The sequence below is a fragment of the Lycorma delicatula genome, chromosome 3 (genome assembly GCF_047948215.1).
Source record: "Lycorma delicatula isolate Av1 chromosome 3, ASM4794821v1, whole genome shotgun sequence".
Lineage (NCBI taxonomy): Eukaryota > Metazoa > Arthropoda > Insecta > Hemiptera > Fulgoridae > Lycorma > Lycorma delicatula.
The window spans coordinates 32,265,448-32,283,652 of NC_134457.1; the positions used below are offsets into that span (position 1 = coordinate 32,265,448).

General features: G+C 28.8%; 1 protein-coding gene across 1 annotated transcript; it reads left to right on the top strand.

Moving 5' to 3' along the window:
• The first annotated feature begins 111 nt into the window (after positions 1 to 111).
• RpL12 (ribosomal protein L12) lies at positions 112 to 17,953 on the top strand. Its single transcript, XM_075359616.1, has 6 exons — positions 112 to 270; positions 5,442 to 5,515; positions 10,138 to 10,318; positions 13,193 to 13,311; positions 14,499 to 14,593; positions 17,906 to 17,953. The coding sequence occupies exons 1-5, from the start codon at positions 234 to 236 to the stop codon at positions 14,583 to 14,585; spliced, it is 498 nt and encodes a 165-aa protein (XP_075215731.1). The 5' UTR covers positions 112 to 233; the 3' UTR covers positions 14,586 to 14,593; positions 17,906 to 17,953.
• The last annotated feature ends 252 nt before the right edge of the window (positions 17,954 to 18,205 follow it).

Sequence of the window (18,205 nt, forward strand, 5' to 3'; positions counted from 1 at the left end):
TTACTAAGAAATAAATAATTTTAATTTATTTTTAATTACGTTTACCTGTTCAAGCGTTATTTATCCTTTTATTTATATAGTACATATATTTTATTTTGCTGACGTCAATAATTTTCCAAAAGCTGAATAGGAAGTTAAACGAACCTATATGTCGCTGAAAAATTCTTCCGTTCGTGCACGAGGTACGGTCCTGTACATTTGTAATTGCTGGTGAATATCTGAAGTAGGTTAAAATGCCTCCAAAGTTTGATCCTAGTGAAGTAAAAATTGGTAAGTTAACTTATCATCATCTTTGGTTTCAGTTGTTGGTTAATATCTTTTGTTAATTTTTAAACCGTAAAATATTAAACCATTAGCATGTAATGACAAGTTATATTTCATTCGGCACTTCGTTGTATATTTGAAAATTTCATTAATTTATCCAATTTTATTGCCAGATTATATTATTTAGAATTTAACTGAAATTCAAACGCCCTTTTTTTATTCTCCAATCAGTGCGATTGTTATGCATATGATTAAGATACGGTTTCAAATTTAGGTAATTATTCCATCATACTGTTACATCGATTTCGCCTGTTTACAGTTTTCGTAATTATTAGTATTTTGCTTGTGTAAATGCAGTTAATAAGTTTTTACGAACCCTTAATTTGTTTAATTATAGTGGGGATACTGGGCCTGATTTGTAATAGAAATTGGATGGTTTATTTTTATAGCCATGTTATTTTTATGTTCTATATTGCTATTTTATATTGAAAAATTTCGCATTACTCTTCTGTACATTATTTTAGTTTATTAAAATCGTGTTTGGTTACAGTCATTAATGAATGTTTTATGCAATAGTCATGTAATTTGCTATTAATTATTTTTACCTGCAGTTATGTTGTAAATGTGGCAACATGCATGTGGCTGCTAGTTGAAGTTAGGTTTGGTGATAGTTTAAACATTTCAGGTGATATTTAACTAATTATCTTGAATTATTAATCCTTATTTAAAAGATTTCTTTGTATTTGATGACCAATGATGTATAGAGCAGCTTGCATCTGGTTTTTCAGTAGGAAACTTATTAGCATTTGGGCAATAATCCAAGGTTGCATAAGTACAAAAAATATGAGTGAATTATTTGGTTCATTGCTTTAGTTCATTTCAAAATGTTTGCTAATGAAAAAGTAATTGTTCACAATAATATGTACAGTAATACATACAGGTATTATTTACGCAGGGATTAACCTTAACTAGTCACCCGCTTTTTATAACATTACTAGTTGCGTCGAGTCACTGTGACTTTCTTTTTGCTGTTTAGCCTCTGGTAATTACTGTTTAGGTATTATTTAGGATGAATGAGGATGATGTGTATGAGTGTAAATGAAGTGTAGTTTTGTAACTACTATTCCTGAGATGTGTAATTAATTGAATTCCAACCACCAAAGAACACCGGTATCCATGATTTAGTATTCAAATCCGCATAAAAGCAACTGCCTTTACAAGGACTTGATTGCTGGAACTCTTGATTTCAAAATCAGCTGATTTGGGAAGATGTGTTCACCTCTAGACCAACCTGGTGGGTTGGATCACTATGAGCTGAACACCTAAATTAAATTAATAATATATTATTGGAATTAAAAAGAAATTAATACTTATATTTGAAAAAGAAACAGTTTTTTATTCAAATAAAAGTAAATATTTCCCTGTTTAAAACAAGATAATCAAAGAAAAACAGAAATTTCAAAACCTTGTAAAAAATAAAGCTCCTCATTTTAGTTGAACTTTGCTGATGTAAAACTATAATCATTCCCGACAGCATTTCCGTTTCCTTCTAACTTCACATCTCACTCCTCTAGTTGTTGAACATCAATTACAGTAATGTCATGTTCAAGTTTTTTGGGTCTCCCGGAGTGATACCTTTTTAAAAATAAATTTTGTACTAAAAGGTGGCCTAAATTTTTAAGAAAATCCCTCACAATAGTGTAACACAACTGGTCTTGTTGGGTCAAGTAGCTTCTTTCTGTTACTTATATTACACAAACTAAGGGAGGCTTTTTACTGACTGTTAGAAAGAATTATGATAGGAAATTATCAGGCTTGCCAACGTAATACCATTGAGGCAAATATTAAACTTTAATTATAAAATAGTGTCTTGGGTCATAGACCTGACACAATCAGTTAAGTTTTAATCCTGTTTTATTAACTAATGTGATTGTCACACATGAATTTATTTTCTATTAAGAAATTTAAAATTATATTTTTCACTTGCTGCTATGAGTTGTTTGTGTTTTTTTTTTACATGCATCTAATTTTCATAATCTCTTTTATTAGAGTCTGTAAATAACTTTAATTAAATACAGTAACTGTCATAATCATCCTTATGTAAACAGTTCATGTTCAGTTCACATCAGATGCCAATCGAACCAGGATTGTTTATAACCTGCAATTCATTTTTTTTTTTTTTTAATGTATGTATGTTACTATGTCACAGTAAATTTAGTTTATATGGTTATTTTTTATTTTATCTTGTGTATTATTTTATCGTAAAATTTGTAATTTTTTTGTGTGTGATATGGAGATTAAGTACTATTCTAGAGGTTTAATAATTCTACACAAGCAAAAGCTTGTATGGTCTTTCAAACCAGGAAGTGTTATGATTTACTAGAAAACATAAAAGAAGTAAAAGTGCGTAGAATCTTTGTCTTCTGTTCATTATTTGTGGTTACACGAATAATATGGATTCCTTTTAAGGTATTTTTACTTAATATCAGTGCCACTGCTTGTCCCCTCCAAATTAGTGGATTTTTCAAACAAATTTCTTTATTGTTAAATTATGTGCTACTGCATTGTATTTAAGTTCACAAAAAATTTACTTAGACTACTACATGGTGACTTCTGGCAGCCCTTTATTGCATTAAATATTTTCTGGAACAGGTTCTCATCCTCAATCATGTGAAGCCACATGAATTAGACAAAGTAGGATTCTACGTGGTGCCTGGCAGTTCCACTAGGCTTTTTATTCTGTCATTTCAGTGATTCCCACAAGCATTTAATGGTTTGAGTATGAGTACTGCTCTTAGGATTAACGAAATAGTTCAAACGACTCTCAGTATAATGGTGGAACCTTCCCATTTCCAGTACTTCACTTTGGTACAGAAGCCAGGTATCAAAGTCCAGTATGTTCCCATCAGTGTTGTTTTTGGTAGCAATTAGCAAGATTTGAATCTTTCAGCTTCTTTTACAATGAAACACTTAACGTTTTCATGACAAATACTGCTAAAAACCAAACTCCATGTAACGCTGTCAGTGTGTAAAAGACACATAGCATGTTAGTTGCAACATCTCGTGGTTCCTGGTTGAATGCCATGCAGTTAATGGGAACTCAATGGCATTGTGTTCATTAGTTGGCAAATTCCAAAATTCATGTTAAATGTTGGTAGCAAAATGAAACTTCTTTCAAGATAAACTCACAGAACCATTTCTAGGTAACAACCTACAAAAACGAATGGTACAGATACAGAATTGAATTCACATCATTGAGATTAGGAAACTTAATTTATATTGTTTAATGGCTTCCTATTTGTGGCAGCATGTAATCAAATAGCATTCCTATATTAAAAAAATATATAAATTTGGTATTTAAAAAATAATCAGTTGTGCTTGTATTCGGTAAACGTACAAATTTGTATTTATTTTTGTTAAGAAATTTCTAATATTGAATAATTTCTTATAATATTGTAATGCTATAAGATTGCTTGATGTAATGTTGATAGGTTAGGGTATGCTGCTGTCTGTAGTAATTTAGTACAGATGTTATGAAAATAGTTGGTAAAATTCTTTTAATGTAACTTGTGTGTGGGATAAAAAATAAAATTATGCAGGGAAAATTGTACTATTGTGTTAATGGGAAACACTTGATTTGCACTGTTTTTAAGTACTACTACTGTTTATAAGTTAATTATTGTATTTAGTTTAAAAATCACTTTTATTGTTAATAAATTGTTTACAATTTGTATATGCATATATATATTTTGTGTAAATTTGTTTATTTATTATTTATATATTTTTGTTTAATTTATATATTGAACATTAATTAGAGAACTTTAGCGAGCGTAGGTTATGTTGGTATATGTACAATTTGTCAGTACATGGAATCAATATAATTAACCGAACATAACCTATGCTCGCTAACCTTGTCTAATTAACATTAAATATACAATTATATACAGCTTATTCATATCAAAAATAAACAAAATCCATTAAGGTACTTAGTGTAGAGTGTCCCACCCCTGTAAACAATAGTACCCAGCTAATTTTCAGTGATCAGATTTTAATGACTTACATTACTACGTACATAAGGTTGATTTGGGAAAATGTGAGGTGTTAGTCCCTTTTCAGTTCTAATTTAATTGGTTTTGTGTAAATTATAATATATTAAGAAGTTCATAAAATAGTAAGGATATGGTGAACCCCAGGTCTTTTTCAAGAAGTAGTCTGCACAAAAAATGGAGTATGTCTTTTTTCAAAAAAAAATTATAAATCTAAAGTACAGATTTTTCACTATTACTTAAGATTCAGTGTATTTATTTATTTATATTTTTTTGCTATTTTCTTCATGGACCAAAATAATAACTATACATACAATACAGCATGTGTTAACCAGGATAAATTGGTTTTTCTTAACTTGGAAGTTATTAACTTAAAATTATTAGTTATTAAGCTGTTATCTTGGAACTTAGCTGTAACTTGGAAGTTATTAAATCTTTCACTAATCTCAAAAAAGTACAAAGTTGGCTGACATAATTGTGAATTAAAAATTTAACCTTCGCTTTCAACTCTGAAATTGTGATGAAACAGTTGTTAAAAATTAGCAACTGCTACCATTGGATAATCTGAAATTAATTGACCTAATTCTGATCATTGTCTTGTCATATAATACCCCTTTAGATTCAAAATAAAAAAATGTTCTTTCAAAGATTTATTTGGAATAATATTGTCTTGCTATTAGAATGAATTATCACAATTAGTCTGTCATCATGAATAACTCTAACCCTGTTACTTATTAAAAATGAATTACTAACTAATGCCAGTGAATGCAGTTAAATAACAGTAATTATAACCTACAAATCGTTAAAACATTTAACGTTAAATTCAGAAGAAAGAAAACATTAGAAATTTTATTCTTAGAATGTGAAGTAAGTTACTGTGTTATGTTGAAGACTGAAAATGTACTTGCGGATTTTTATTACATGATTAAATCTGGCAACCTGATGAATAGTCGACCTTCATCATTCCAAACAATAGTGTTTTGACATATACTTAAAGAATTGGTTTCAGTGTTAGTGTGAACATAATTTTTTATTTTTAATAATTATATATCTAATGTGGTCTTTTAATTTTTGAAAATATTCAGTTAGTACTGGTTATTCAAATTGATTAGTTGTAATTTTTTCTTGCAGTGTATCTGAGATGTGTTGGAGGAGAAGTTGGTGCTACATCATCATTGGCTCCTAAGATTGGTCCACTTGGTTTGGTAATGATGAAGTATTTTATTGATTATTAAGGATTTTATACTACAAATGTAAAATATAATACTAGGGATAAAAAATAAGAATAATTTAAAAAAAAAGGATTTATTCTTCTGTATTGATATTGATTCTTTCAAAGTAGTCCCCAGAGAAGCAACACACTTATGCCTTTGGTTATTCCATTCTTTAAAACATTTGTGGAAAGCATTTTTTTTAATATAACCTTAAGTTTACTTAGTGATATTTCATGTATTTCGTCACAATCATTATCCTTTTAATACTCTCTAATCAGTGGGAACAAGAAAAAGTCACAGGGTGTCACATCTTCACATCTGGAAAATAGTGGAGGCTGTAGCATCAGTAACTGTATTTTTTGTTAAAAAATCACAAATTAATAGTAAAGTGTGAGCCGGATTATTACCATTGTGCAAAATTCAAGAATTGTTTGCCAACATTTGTGGTTGTTTTCTAAAGAAAACATTCAAGTAATACTGTTTGTTGGACTGTAAATCTGTGCATTAAGAATTCATAATGGATATTCCATTGTAATAAAAAAAAAAGTAAAACCTTAACATGATAAAACTGTGTGCTTTTTTCAATCTTGGTCTTTCAGGAAACTTTCATTTGGAAAATTGGATTTTCATTCCAATATAACCACCATACGCCCCTTTTCATTATCTGTTATGAACATGTCAGTAATTCTGAGTTATCTGTTATGCTTCTTTTGTTGACAATTCAACAGTTTTAGAACAAATTTTGTGCTAGTTTTGTTCCCAAAATGCTAATCAAAGTAGTTTCACATGAACCATAAGAGATTCTGACCTCTTCAGTTACTTTTAATAGTGATACAATAATTATTAATCACAATATCCTTTATTTTGTTAATATTTTCATTGGTTGTTGATGTGTTAGGACATTTAACTCTTACATCTTCACGGTCTTTCTTGAAACAGTTTGTACCACTTTTTAACTCTTTGTGTGTATGTAACATCTTCACCAAAAGCCTTCACTACTTTACTGCACTTTATACCTTTTAACTCAAAATTTAATGCAAATTCTTTGTTCTGTCTCTTTTAAACAAAATAACTTGTCACTTTTAATAAAGTACGTTCTAATTACTTGGCTCCCTAAGTTGAACTACCTGTCTAATATTACTGAAAATATTGATTGATATACATTGTAGGTAGAAAAAAAACAATACTGAATTACCGAATTCTCTTTATTTTTACTTTCTTGTATATAGTACATAAAATTTTAATTAATGAAATATTTGGATCTTACAAGGGGAAAGCACATCGACAAGAATCAGACTTCATTTCCTTTTTTTTTCTTATTTAAATGTATTGATTTATTAATAACTATTAACCTGTGATTGTACAAAAAAAAGAAAAATGTAATAAAAATATAATTTAATAGGCTTACAAGGAATTCATGTGGTGCCCACATCAGATTTTTTATCAAACATCATCCATAATGGGCTTATAACTGAGAATACTCAAATTTAAATCCTCATTGATGATTTATTTAATTATAACTTTATTTTTTTTAGTAGATACATTTTTAATATCATAATTATCTAAATAAAAATTGCTGTAATAATTATTTATAAATACTAGATTTATTTATGTTTGTGATCCTAAAAACCTGGAAGTGTATCTATATTGTATTTTAATTTTACCAAATTTTCTTGTAGGCTAGTCTAGACTATTATATAAAGACGAAGGGGTTTTTTGTTTGAAATAAACTACCCGGATCAATCACAACCAAAGTTTTACCCATTTTTCTTGGCATAACTGAGAAGGTTTGTAGATGGCATTTCATCTCAAAAAAACATTAAAAACAACGTTAAAAAGATAATGCCTCACTGCGTCTGTATGTAGTATGTTGGTTCTCCACTAGGCAGTGGATAGGTTGCGTTTTACGCAACAAGTTTTTATATAGTATCTTGGCTCTGCTATGTGAATGTTGAACTTAATGCAACAACTAAATTCAGTCTACTAAATCACAAGAGCATGTGCTGCTTATAATTGTTAATTATTGAATATCAGATATTTAAAATTATTTCTTTGATATACGCATAGTAGTTAGGTTAATGTAGTTGTATTCAATTTCTCAGGTAATATGATATATTGGTTCAGTGATAGGTGATAAATATTTGATTATTCAAAATTATGAAATTAAATAAATAAAATTAATTAATAATAAGTAAATAAAAATATAAATATAAAATATAAATTACCCTTTAGCGGCGATGCTTTATGGCTGTAGGCTGTTGAGCGGCGATGTTTTATGGCTGTAGGTGGAAAACGTTCATACGTTCATACAAAAATATTTAAAGTAACTTAAAACATGTATTCATGCATAAAAACAACATATACATTGTGGCTTTGCTGAATTCTACCATCAATCTAGTTTAATTAATTCATGAGAAAAAGCTTATGCAAAAACAGAACAAGTCTCATTAAGCGCACTAAAATTTGCAAACTATAGGTGGTGATTTTGGTTATATTTTACACTGAGTTCTTTTCATGTAAAAGACACTGAATAATAATAGTAACAATACTAACATTGATGGTAATATAAAAACAGAAATTTTGAAGAAGTATTGCGCGTAGGCAGGGAATAGTATAATATGGTTTTATTATAATAATATAAATTTTTATTCATTTCAAAAATTTTGTTTGAATTCAAACGAAGCAAGCCGAAAATGAAGTTTTGGAAGGTGCAGTTTGTAAACAAATTACTTAAAAATGAGCAAAAAAAAAAAAAAATAATGCACGCATCTTTACATCCTCAGTCAATTAATTTATCTGATAACTGAAGTAAAATGGTTCTTAATCACGTTGTACCAGGAATTTCTCTCAAAATGATTGAAAGAACATCTTCTGCCATCTCTTGGAATTTATATGTAACTACACAAAGGCAAATACCCGTTCACATTCAGAGACCTATATATGGGTTTGTGCTTGTGAAGGGTAAAATAATTACCCTTAGAAATTAAATTAATTGACCACAGACTGCTTCTAGCAAGAGAAAGTTGTGGAGGGAGCCATGTGCAGCTGCCTGGTGCAACACCATTGGTCCGTTCTGCACCAATAGTAACTAAAATAAAAATGTGGGTACATATGGCAAACAAACCCAAGCATCATCCTTTTTTTTATAGAGAGTGATTTTGGTATCACTTTTTTTTTCCTAAAATCATGCTGAAGAGAAGTAATATTGGTAGAAAATCTACAGATGCGAGGTGAGTCTACATCGTGTTTACACGAAACTATAGAAGAGCATGAGGCTCTATTTTATGATGCTATACAATGTAGGAAAGCCACTTTAAAGTTAAGATCTGCGTTTGAATATGATCCTCATTTGGATTATATTAATAGTATTTACAAATTGGTGGAATGATTAAAATATGCAATTATTGTTTTACAAAAAAATGGAAAGTGAAGCACCTGGCTTATGTTGTTCTGGTGGGAAAGTTTCACTTCCCTACACTTAATGAGCTGCCAGAACCAATCAAGAGTTTAGTTTTAGGATCTCATCCTATATTAAACTTGGTAATGAATGATTGTAGATTTTCTCAATCCTGACTTTAGTAAATGAGATATTCAGTAGATTTGGGCTTGCAAATACTCTTCTGATAAATAAATTAAAAACAATTTTCAGGTTTTTTTTTAAGGAGTGTGAAGGTATAATATGGCGTTGTGGCTCAGCCAACAAAGCCACTGCATCCGTAACTGTGTATGTGACAGGCTGTACCTGTCTGCAGTTGCTTGACTAAGGAACCAAATAAAAGAATTGACCGCTATGGGAAACGCAAGTAACCATATAGTGCAGTCGAAGCTGCGATGGGGACCTCTCTCTCTTTTTCTATTTAGCCTCTGGAACCACCGTAAGGTATTACTTAAGAGGATGAATGAGAATGATATGTATGAATGTAAATGAATTGTAGTCTTGTACAGTCTCAGGTCCATCGTACCTGAGATGTGTGCTTAATTGAAACCCAACCACCAAAGAACACTGGTATCCACGATCTAATATTCATAGGTTAAGGACATGCTGTTTTTGGATAGTCGATTTTATTCCCCACCTCACCTTTTAAGCATTAAAGTAATGGTTTCATTTAATGTTATTTATTATTTATTTTAATAAATAATAATATTGTTTATTTATTTTAATTACTCTAAATATAATATAATTAATATAATTATGTTGAAATGTAGTTGGATTAAAATTATTTTATTAGTCGCATAGCTCAGAATACCAGCTCTGTACTAACTGATGATAAAATTGTTTTTTTTGTCGAACTTTCATGTGGTATCTGATATGTGTGTTGAACACCTTAATGGTATTAATAGTGGAATTTATTCCGTGGATAGCCGGGTTTTGTTCTGCAATTGGTGTTATTTTTAGCTATTTTAAATAGATAATGCTTTCATAAGAAATAAATTTCTTCCTAATAAGCTGTAATGTTTCTCTCTCTCTCTCTCTCTCTCTCTCTCTTTTTATATATATATAATATTAAATCTTGTAGCGTTATGATTTTATATAGTTTTTGTTGTTTTTTTTGAGTGAAAGTTGTATATTTTACTGAATGCATTATAATTCTCTGCTTTCTCTTTTTTTTCAGTCGCCAAAAAAAGTGGGTGATGATATCGCTAAAGCTACAGCCGATTGGAAAGGACTTAAAATTACTGTACAGTTAACTATCCAGAATAGGCAGGCAACCATATCAGTAGTACCATCTGCTGCTTCACTTATAATTAAAGCATTAAAGGAACCACCACGCGATAGAAAAAAAGTAAAAAATGGTAAGCGATTTTAATAAGTAAATTATTTACATTAGTTTAAATATTTAAATCAAAATGTTTTTCATATGTTGTCTTTTTTTACTTTATTAATTTCATAAAAAAAAAAAGGTTGTTTATTGATTTGCTAATACAGTAAAAATGTCTACCTCATTTGATTGTGAATGTGCAGCATGTTGTTATTGTTCTTCACTAAGTTAAATAACGGAAAAAACGGAATAAAATAAAATTACAGCTTTAGTAAGAAATTACAGTGCTTTTTTATTCACTCTCTTGAAAAACTAGTGAATGTTTTCTGATTAATCTGGTTTACGTTATTTAATGATGTCTAATGTGATGTATTGTCCTTCCCATGGTTGCTTAGTTGTTATGAGTTACATTTTAATTCTGGATTAATAGTATATACTTGTTTGCCTTAGTCATCTCTTTCATAAAATTATTTGTAATATGCTGAGCTAAGAATTAGAGATCTTTTATTAAAACATTATTGGATTGAAATTAATGTCCAGTCAGTTGGTTTTAATAGTTCATAAATGTACTAAATTATCAAATTAGTAGCATTGCAAAGTAGGATGGAACCCAAAAGTTGGCAAAATAGGACTGAATTTAAACTTAATGACTATGAAATATAAAAATCTAAAAAAATCAGTATATTATCTGTATTTTAACCCATTGGTGACAAAATTTTTTCCGGATTCTTTAAGAATTTTTTTTTGATTTAGTAAATATTTTTGGACTGAATATTTTTACACTTTATAACCATTCTCTTAATGCTATATATATATATATATATATATATCAAGAATAATGGAATGGAAATGTGAAAAAATGCTGTACTTACCTTTTCTGATTGATGAAACCTCATACCAAAGGACATTATTAATCCTGAAATTGTTTTTTTTAATAATAGACAGTTTTAATAAATTAATTTTATGTAGTACTTCCCAAAACAGTTCTCTAAATGTAACTATACACAACATGTTTTACATGTTCACACTGTTTCTGAGTGTTTATTGTGGGCTGCACATACTTTACTTTTTCTAGATGGCCTCTGTTTTGTTGTAGCTGGGATTTTTTCAATGAAATTAACCCATTGTTTGGCCTGTAAGTGTCTTCCAACCCCAGGATTATATTCAGGGAGTGTTACAGTTTCTAAAAGTTGTTCTGCTGCATTTAGGCGAAAATCAGTAAGTTTTGGTTTTTGCCAGTAGCTAGATTGTAACTAACACTGGCACTGTATAAACAAAGATTGAACAAATAAATAAACAATTTTTTATACCCCTTGCATTGTTTCGCATTACAGGTAAGCACAGAGTTTCTGGTCTTGCCCATCTAACCACAAGTAAATCGGTTGTAAACTAGTTAACATTTAGTTTTAACACTACTGTGGGGATTAATTTTTGCTTTTACCTTTGTGGAACCACTTCCACAAAATCTGGACAATCATGGAGGAAAGGAAGCATTGCTATATCTTTTCTGTCTTTCCATAAGACACACAACAAATTATTGCAAGTTGAAAATGTGATTCAATTTATTCTTCAACATTTCCTTGCATAAATCTTTCCTGCTTTTTTTGCAGTACTGACAGCAAATGTATCACGTCCTATTAATCAAAAAGGTTCTGGGAGGAATATAAATTGTCCATGTACAGAAGAACACCTGGCTTTCATTGAATAAATCATTACAAAATTGTAAAACTATATTGATTCACTAACACTAAAATTCCTTACAGTTTGTTCTGGATTTTCTTTATCTACATATATTTTAAAATTATAACAATATCCATTTTCTGCATTAGACATTTTATAAATCTTTATACCAAAACTGATCCATTTGGAAGGATTGAACTGAATATAAGAAAGCTTCTCACGAAATTCCATTAGGCTTTTATTAATACAAATATTTTTGTTAGGAGTATATATTTTTTTAAATTTATCTACTAAATAATCAATAATGGGCCTTAGTTTATTGCATTTATTTGTCACATCATTGAAAGAAGAGAAATGAAGTTTTTGAGAAATAAGCTTGAATTTGTCTCTGGGCATTGTTTCAGAAAAAAATTGGGCACTGACTTATTTTGCAGTTTGTCCAATAATTATTTACTTTTGATTTATACTGTGCCATTAGAATAATAAGAGAAAAATAAGCTTTTAGTTCATCAGGAGTTGCATTTCATAAGCGTTTGATTCCAAAACAACTTGGTGTCATAAAGTTTCGTTTAAAAATTGATAGATATCTAATTCTTTACTTTAAATTTCTATACATTTTTTTCATGTTTCCACTCCCAACTGGATTTGTTTTGGTTAAAAGAATCTTCATTTATTTCATTGCCTCTCACTACTATCTTCATTATCAGAAAATATTCTGATAATAATTACAATGCTATCATTAACGGCTCGTTTAAAAAATTAGAAACATGTCATAATCATTTTTTGCCAGGCAAATGCGAGCAGAATGGTAAGCCGCTACAGTCAACACTGTGTACTTAACCTCAGAATTGTAAAAGATTAAGTTATAAAAGGATTGTACTGAGGGAAAACATTTCTCTACATAGACTAAAGAATACATAAATCAGTTTGTGCAACGAAATCTGTTTGTAAAGTAAGAAATATATCTTTTAAGTATAAAGACAGACAATGCCCATCTTCTGGCATATCAGCTCGCTAAGATTTAAGATGCTCTGTCCATTGACACCAATGAGTCAATGTTATTTAAATTGAATAGATTTATTATTAAATTAACTCTTGTACAAAAAGAAGTGGATTTTATTCATTAATCTTAAGTTTAAAATATCTAACATTAAATTGCTGTATGCTGATGTTAATATGGTAATGATATTTTTGCTGATCTTAGTTTTTGTTTTAATTTTTTTTTCAGTTAAACACAGTGCCAATCTTCCGTTTGATGAAATTGTTAACATTGCAAGGACCATGAGGCCTCGCTCAATGTCAAGAAAAATGGAAGGGACAGTCAAAGAGATTCTTGGCACTTGCCAGGTGAGAATAAGAAAGTATGGGGAAGAAATTCCCATATGATGCTGTCCTAAGTAAATTTAAAAATTATTTTCTTATATATACAAATTATGGGTAAACAAATTGCTAATAAACGTATGAATGTTGCACACAATATAATTGTTTATTCAAAGCAAAATCAGAACTGAACTGAACAGATCAGAACATGAGTCTGCTATTAACACTGCTGTTTTCTGTTTCTATAGATGTTGTCCAACATTGTAGGTGTAAAATATGGGTCTAGTGTAGTCAAAATCCTACTATTTAATGAGGAGGTAGTGTTGCATATAAAGCAGTATGATATCCCTGTTAATCAGTAGCATTTACAATATGCTAAAATAATATATAGTGATGCTGTGCTTTATTGCAGCATCTAAGGAAGTGCTACTGACTGGCAGTGTACAAAAACATATTGACTTAGTATGTCCCCTAGCAGGTTCAGCAAGATCTATTTACCTACTTTTTGTTTTATTTGGTTTATATTATTTAATTTTTTGGTACGTACATGCTACCTCTCATTTTTCCCCTATGGGATTTAAGTTTTTGTAATTAAATTGTGGAAAGGTAGGTAATTTCACTATTTCTTTCAAAATACAAATAGTTTTGGTCATGGCTTCTTATAGACTTTCCACATAAATTCTGAAAATTTACCTAGTCTTTGCAATATTTTATTTTTGGTTGTAAAACTATCTAAGGGTCACAGCTTACGGCAAAAAAAACTGGTTTGATCTCTTAATTTGAAATAAGATTCTATTGTAGATTAAGTTGTGTAACACCACAATGTTACACTATTTTAGTTGGATTACACATGAGTGATAAACTTGCATAATGTAGAAAACTATAAAACTGTAGTGAGTATATACTAACTTTTATCCTGCTTTATTAGATAAAAGAAATTATTAATAGTATTTTAGCATATTACTTAAAATGAAAAAAATGTTTTTGTAATAGGAATTTTTGATTTGTTTTAATGAAAAATTTAAAACCACAATTATGATGTATACAACATATTGTAGAAACACAGTATATAAATTGGCCAGAAAAGTAATCTCTATATATAAGTTTGGTACTATTTTTAAATTATGTATGTACCTAGATTATGCAAGCTATCAGTTGTCAGCAACACATAATTGTGCCAAAATTATGATAATTTCTGTTTGTATATTTTTCAGTCTGTTGGATGTACAGTTGAAGGAAAGCCCCCTCATGATGTTATAGACTCTATTAACAATGGGGAAATAGAAGTTCCAGAAGAATAAATAATATGGTAAGTGTGCTGGTCACACTTGATCCACTTATTTTGCAAAATTATCTACAATTTTTTTTTTCCTTAAAAAAGATCCATTCATAAAGATTCTCACCCTTAAAGCAATTATTTATAAATAACTTTGAAACAGAAACTCGTAAATTTATAGCTGAAATTAATTTAAAAAAATTATGTTACTCTGTTTCTGTGGAGGTCTTCTTCCATACTTGACATTAGAGATTAGTTGATCACCATACTTGATAGACTATGCTTGTGTTATTTTAAAACAATTGTTGTAAAACCTTCATAGTTTTTTTTTTTTTTTATAAATATTCCATATGTAATAATTATTTATTAATCTTTCTAATAACAGCAGTTTAAATTAAGGAATTTATTGATTGATCCTGTATATACATGTAATTAATAAATTGAGTGTGTCTATGACATTTTTTTAAATTCATTAATGTATGGTTATATCAATAATTTTCTTCTAAAAGACTCATAGTTATTCATAAGACAAATAAAGTTAAATTTTATTTATAATACTCTTTGTGCTGCATTTTGTTATCATTGGCTAAGGCAGACACAGTCTTCTGATACTAGATCTGCCTTTTATGTCTTTTGACACCCTTAAATGTAATTAATGTATATTGGAAATGCATATTCTGCTTTTAATGTCTTTCAGTTTTTATTTATGAACCTGTTATTTCAGCCCTCAGTGTTCATGCTTTCATTCTTAAAATTTTTATGAAGATTTCTTTGTTTTTTGCTTTTTTCCTGTTATGTTAGATACAAAAATATGAAAAGATTTTTTTCTGAGTTTTAAATTTGAGGTTTTTTGTGCATGCATATTATGTAGAATTAAAAAAATTAAAGCAACAACTGTAGTTGCTTCTTTTTTTAAGTAACATCTGTTCTTGACTGAATTTATCCTTAGCAGAAATGGCAAGGATAAATAGCCATCTGTAGCAATTTATGTCCACAGGAAATCAACATAGATTTAGAACCAATTATGTTAATGCAATTATCAAATTTGTTATTTGTATCATTGTAAGGATTGAACATAAAATGATTGCTTAGAAATTATTATGTAGAAGTATTTGCAAAAAAGTGGATCTGGTGTTATCAGCTAATTGGTAGGGGTTGGCATCCCATCCACCATATTCACAAAACTTAAATCAGTTCAGTGTTACTAAAGTCTATTCTCATGATATTTTAATAATTTGCTATAGACGATCTTAAAAATGAATATAAAAATGGAAACTGTAATTGCTATTTTTTTTTAATAGCTTCTGAAAAGGTTCACTGAAATAAATAATAAAAATTTTGTTTGTATTATTAATAATCTAAACAATTGTTTGTAAAATGTTTCTACTGTTTAAGTAATGATCTTTTGTGTATTTTCTGTTCTTTTGCCTGTGATGAGAATTGAATGTGGTTATTTAAATAATTATAGATTATAAACTACCAGATGAAGAAAACAAATTAAAATCTTTTTCGTGTTTCATTTTGATTAGAATATCTTTTTCATAAACTAAAAGAAAGCCCTGTTTTTCTTATATATCTACTTTACAATTTTTTTTTGTAATGAAAATAACTTATTTATGTATGCCTATTTATCTGTTTGTTCAGATTTAATGTTCCTTTCAGATTTAATGTTCCACATATTCTTAGAGAGATTACATAAATAATAAAAAGCTTCTGTTATAAAAACTAACAGTTTTTGTAGTTTCTGACTGCTCTAATTTATATTTGTAAACAACATCGAATGTATAAAATTTTTGATTTTATAAAAGTAATAGTTAATTTTCTTGCATATGCTCTTCCTTTTCTTATTGTTATAAGTTAAATGATGAGCTTCTTATTGTTAGATGAGCTGAAACATTTTTTTATTTATTTTTTTAATATGACCAAATTGAAAATTAGGAAATTTTAAGCTTTGAAATTTTTAAATCTTATTCTAAAAATTGGCTTTTTTTGTGATATATCTTGCAGAGCCTTCAAGTTTATGTAAATAGATTTGAATCACTTTCATCACATAAAAAAAGGAGCTTCAGTTCTATTAAAGATAATTTTTTTCGCACCTTGTGGTTTGTAAAATATAACTGAACAGGTGTTTCTTTTATTATAAGATAGTAGAAAAACTTCTTGGATTATGCTTTGGAAGGGGAAAATTGGCTTTATTGTATACTTATCTCTAATTACTACTGCAGTTATTATCTGAAGTAGTAATACAATTTAAATTATTTATTCAATGACAGAATATGTGTTATATTTATAAGAGGATAGAATATATTAATCATGGTTTTTCTGAATGTTTATTTAATTTCTGTGATAAATTTTTATTTTAATTATGCTTGTTTATAATTTGAGTTAGGCTTTGTAACACTAATTGAAAAATTGTTTTGTGTTTGTGTTAAAAAGCCATTGAGGGGAAAACCTCAATAAAAAGTCTCATAGTATAACATAATGTGAACGTTTTACTTGTTCACTACTTGATTTTATTATTTAATCGTAGATTCTTTTAATTTCATAGTCATACAAAATTAAATATGCAATGTTCTGTAAAGTTTACTTCTGTACTTTTTGGTCCTAATGTTGGGATGAATCCATTCTTCATTAATTAGTAATTTTAATGTGATTATAAAGGTGGGACAAACTAAGTCCCATGATTACCATTAAGTGGAGTGATGAATATATGCTGTGATTGATTAAAGATTTCAGCATACAATATTCATGGTGAACATTCTGGACAATCAATACGTCTAGTTATGGCTTTACAGAGATACTAGTCTTACATTAAACTCATTGTTTACCTTGAATGTAATTTAGTATGTTCATTCTATAGCATGAGACATTTTATTACTGTAAAAATGCAGTATAGGCTGGTGTTTTAAAACTCATTTCATAATCTTTTGCATGTTCCCAAGAGTTGATCTAACCAAAAATATTCAGATAGTTAGTACTAAACAGAAACAGTTAGAAATTAATAATTAACAAAATAAAATAAATCTTACAAATTTTGTAATAAACATTTTTCTATGACTACATATAACACAACTTTTAACGAACTAGATTGTATGCTGGGGATAAGTTATTGTATTGGTAAAATTATTATTGTGGTAGTACTGGAAGATCTTTTTTTGAAATTTTTTGTATATATAATTTCATAAAGGTCCCATAAACTTTTTTGTTACTAAGGTAAAGGAAAAAAAGAAATAAGGTAAGGTGTAAAGGTTAGGAAAAATAAACAAATGTTGAAATGAATTTTATTTATATTTATTTTATTTACATTTATTTTACATTAAGAAAGCCTTTGTTTCTTTTTTTCAGCTTGGCTTTGTTCAACATTTTTTAAAATAAAAGTATTTTATAAAGAAAGTTGCTTTTGTTTTATTTATTTATAATTATTTACATTAAATTATTATATGTGTTTGTTCGACATTTTGGTGCAGATAGTTAATGCTAGCCTTCTATGAGTAGTAGATTGAGGGGCCTAATGGCTTTTTGATATTGTTTCCACTCGCTATTCTGTTGAATGGAGCAAGGTGATGGTATTCATGATATCTACATGATATCAGTTACAGGATGTAACAAGGTACACAGGTACACTTAATATACATGAGCAAGGAT